The sequence below is a fragment of the Plasmodium reichenowi genome, chromosome 13, assembly GCF_001601855.1.
Source record: "Plasmodium reichenowi strain SY57 chromosome 13, whole genome shotgun sequence".
NCBI lineage: Eukaryota > Apicomplexa > Aconoidasida > Haemosporida > Plasmodiidae > Plasmodium > Plasmodium reichenowi.
Window position 1 is genome coordinate 1,672,627 of NC_033658.1, and position 4,090 is coordinate 1,676,716.

The 4,090-nt window shown below is 19.4% G+C and overlaps 1 protein-coding gene across 1 annotated transcript; it reads right to left on the reverse strand.

Annotated features, from left to right (window-relative positions):
• Positions 1-229: 229 nt before the first annotated feature.
• On the reverse strand, positions 230-3,931 carry PRSY57_1343700 (hypothetical protein; the record flags this gene model as incomplete). Its single annotated transcript, XM_012909361.2, has 1 exon — positions 230-3,931. The coding sequence occupies one exon, from the start codon at positions 3,929-3,931 to the stop codon at positions 230-232; it is 3,702 nt and encodes a 1,233-aa protein (XP_012764815.2).
• Between the last annotated feature and the right edge of the window lie 159 nt (positions 3,932-4,090).

The following is a 4,090-nucleotide window of genomic DNA, read 5'->3' on the forward strand; positions in this document are numbered from 1 at the left end:
AAAAAAAAAAAAAAAAAAAAAAAAAAAAAAAAAAAAAATATATATAAAATATATAAATTTTTTTCTTTTTTTTTTTTTTTTTTTTTTTTCTTTTTTACTACTCATTTATTATTAATATCCATTTTTGTATAATCTCAAAAAAAACAAAAAAAATATTCCGTTTCTACGGATCTTGACGGTATAATTAAATGTTCAAAAAAAAATGTTACACATGTAATTCAAATACATATCAATATTCTATAAACTCTTTAACAACAATTGATTTTTCTGCAATTGTTTTTATATCCGGTCTTCTTAATAATAACATCTTAATTTTGATAATGGATATTTCAGTTTTGTTACATTTGTTTTCCCAATTTTCTTTATAATTATAATTAGAAGATTTATTATCATCACTAGAAGAATCATCTTTTAATAAAGAATTTGTTATTCGTGTAACTTGATCTATCCAATTATTTTTATTTTTTAAAAATGCATAGCTACATTTTATTTCGTTAATTTTGTCTTTCAATGTATCTATATTATCAGTCATTAATTTTAATATTTCTCTTAATAAGTTCATATTATAAATGAATATTCCAGTATTATTATTTAATTTTTCTTTCTTGTTTTTATAATTTAATTCTTCTATTTGTTGTAATAAAATATATGAATTGTTTATGAATGTCTGAAAATATAATTCATTTTGTAAAAATGAAATATTTTGATTTAATAAATATTTTAAAATGGTTTTATCTAATTTATATAATATTCTGTTTAAGAATTGAATAAATATTATATCTGGTAAATTTTTTTTTATTTTATATAAATTATTTATAATATATTCATGAAATACATTACTTACAGAAAAGAGATTATATATTCTTATAGATATAAAATGATAAAATGCATCTAGAAAATTATGAAACATTTTTTTTTCTAGAATATCAAAATTTTGTTTTATTTCTTCAAGATATTTTTTATATTGATATATATTTAAAAAATTATTTATTCTATGAAAAGAAATATATAACAAACATGTTATTTCAGAATCACCAATCAAATCTGATATATTATTCCAATGAAATCTAAATTCATCTTTTACAATAATTAATAATTTTTTTACTACATTATTCATATATTCTTCCATAAATTCGTGATTGTTACGAAAACACCATATTCTATTTTTTATTTTTTTTAATAATTGTATAAATATATCACTATATTCATTGATACAATCATTTTCATCTAATATTATATTATTTTTTAATTTTATACAACACTTTTTGTTTGACATATCGTTTAATATATCTATAAGAAATTCTTTTTCATTTAACATAAAGAAGTCTCTAATATAAACACCATCATTTGTTTTTTCATTCATATTAATTATATTTTCTTCGCTACTTAATTGCAGGTTTCTATTTTTCAATAATTCGTTATTTTGTAAATGTTGAATTGTATTATTCTCTACATTATAATTATTTATATTATTATCATGATTAATACCATTCAAATTATTATCATTATTATTATTATTATCATTATCATTATTATTATCATCATCATCATTATTATTATTAAAGTTATTATGTTGGTTCGTTTTTTCATTTTCCATAGGATTCAATTTGATATATGTATTGTTGTAAAAATCATCTAACAAATGCTTACAATTATGCCTATCATATAACCACCATTTTTTGTATATTAAAAAAATATGCTGCATAAAATTTAAAAACGATTTTTTTATATCATCCTTATTATTTTCATCAAAAGTATATAGATGAATAAAATAGCTTATTCTACTTAATATGTACAATCGACATTCTGTTATAATTTCATAATTTAATTTTTCCAACACCATTTTATAATTACTTATGTCTTCAAACAATATTTGTTTATCTTCATCCTTCATACAATTGTATGTATTATAATAAATATGTGTGTTTTTACTGGGCCACCTATCTTTAATATTAAAATTATTATCCAATAGGTAAGAATGGGAAGAATTTTTTATTTGATCACTCATGGGATGAAAATAATTATTATTACGATAAAAATTATCGTTATAATTATTATCATTATTATCATTATTATTATTATTATTATTATTATCATTATTAAGTTCCGGAAATAGTTTCATGTGATCTCTTTCGTATTGCACATCTGATGACACACTACTCATTGCAATTGTTTCCTGTTTATTATTTATGGATGTAGGATTCCTATCCAAATTTTCAATATTATTAATATTACGCAGTATCTCTTTATATTTATTATTATACGTAAACATATACTCTAATGTTTGTTTCAATATTATATTATTACTTTTAAAATTTTCCATGTGAGCGTAATTTAATAACATCTTTAAGATATAATTACTTATAATAGATTGATAAAATAAATACTTAAGTCCCCATTCAGGTTTATCAAATTTGAATAGTGGACTTTTATCATTTTGAAAAAAGGAACGAAAAAAATTAATTATGCTGCTAGCTAATTCTTCTACATAAAAAGATGATGAATAATATTTTTGTTTAACAAATAATATATTTTCATTTTCTTCGTTTTCCTCTGTAATACATATATTAATTTTTTCTATATAATTACAACAAATTAAAATGTTGATAAATTCTAGACTTTCTTTTTTTATCAAACCCATATATTCCTTATCAAATATAACACTGTTATTTATTTTATCGTGAAATTTATTCATATGGCGATTATAATATAGAAGTCTTCTTTTTTTTTCTTTTTGTTGTGCTACATTCTTTGTTTTTTCTGCATTTATAAATGTCGTGGAATAATTAATATCTGTGTTTTCAAAACCTTGATAATAATTATTTGTATCATCATATATATCTTCATTATCATCACACATATCATTATATATATCTTCGTTATCATCACACATATCATCATATATATCTTCGTTATCATCACACATATCATCATATATTTCTTCGTTATCCTCACTCATATCTATATCATTTATAACGTCTTCTAACGAGTTTGTTGATACATACGAAATATTATTGCCCCAATGTATACTTGATAGTAACAACTTTGATTTGTTGATATAATATTCTGCTAACAATGGAATAAAGAATTCTATATTTTTAATTACTTGCTTTTTGAAATTTTTTTTAAATATATGTAATATATTTACTATATCTAAAATAATATTTAATGATTCATCATATTTCCTATTCACTGCACATTTTTTTGCATAATCTAAACTGATTAAAGTATTTTTTACACAGATAATATATTCTTTTTGTTTGATTAATTTTTTTATTATTTTCATTTCGTTTAACATATATTCGACAGTATTGTTACTATTTTCTTCTTCAACAATATGTATATTTCCTAATTCTTTTTTTATATTATATATAGTATCTAAATTGTTTTGTTTCTTTTTTATTTCTTTGTCAGCTTCTTTATCTAATTCTTTTTTAATTTCATCAATTTCTAATTTATATTTATCAATATATTTATCAATAATATTATAAACTGATATTATATCTATATTTTTCAATTTGTCATGTTGTAAATAATTAGCTAGTATCAACATATCTTTTGACATATTATTAAGACTTTTATTTTCTTTTAACAAATTATATATACCTCTTTGATCTTCTTCTCTTTCATTAAAATTGTCTACTGAATATTTACTAATATTTCGTTTTTCATTTTCATCATAAATAAAATATGATAAATTCATTTTATGTTCATCCTTTATTTTCTTTTTTAAAAAACTGGACAAGTATTCTTTGATTTGTTTCTTTTTATCTTCCTCATCTTTTAATTTGACGTTTTTCTCCTTATGTAAATATAAAGCATTCTTCAGTACCTTTTCTAAATTATTTTTCTTATATTCAATTTCTTCAATTTCTGTTTCACTCTTCTCGTTAACTTTATCTTTACGATCAAAATAACTTGCTAAAAACATTTCTTTTCTTGTATATGTATTTATTCAAATTCTTATTTTATTTTATATCTTTTTTTTTCTTTATATTATAATTATTTTTGTTATGTAATATAAATCATTTGCGCAATTAAACAAGGGAAAAAAGGAATGAAGATAACAAAAAAAAAAAAAAAAAAAAAA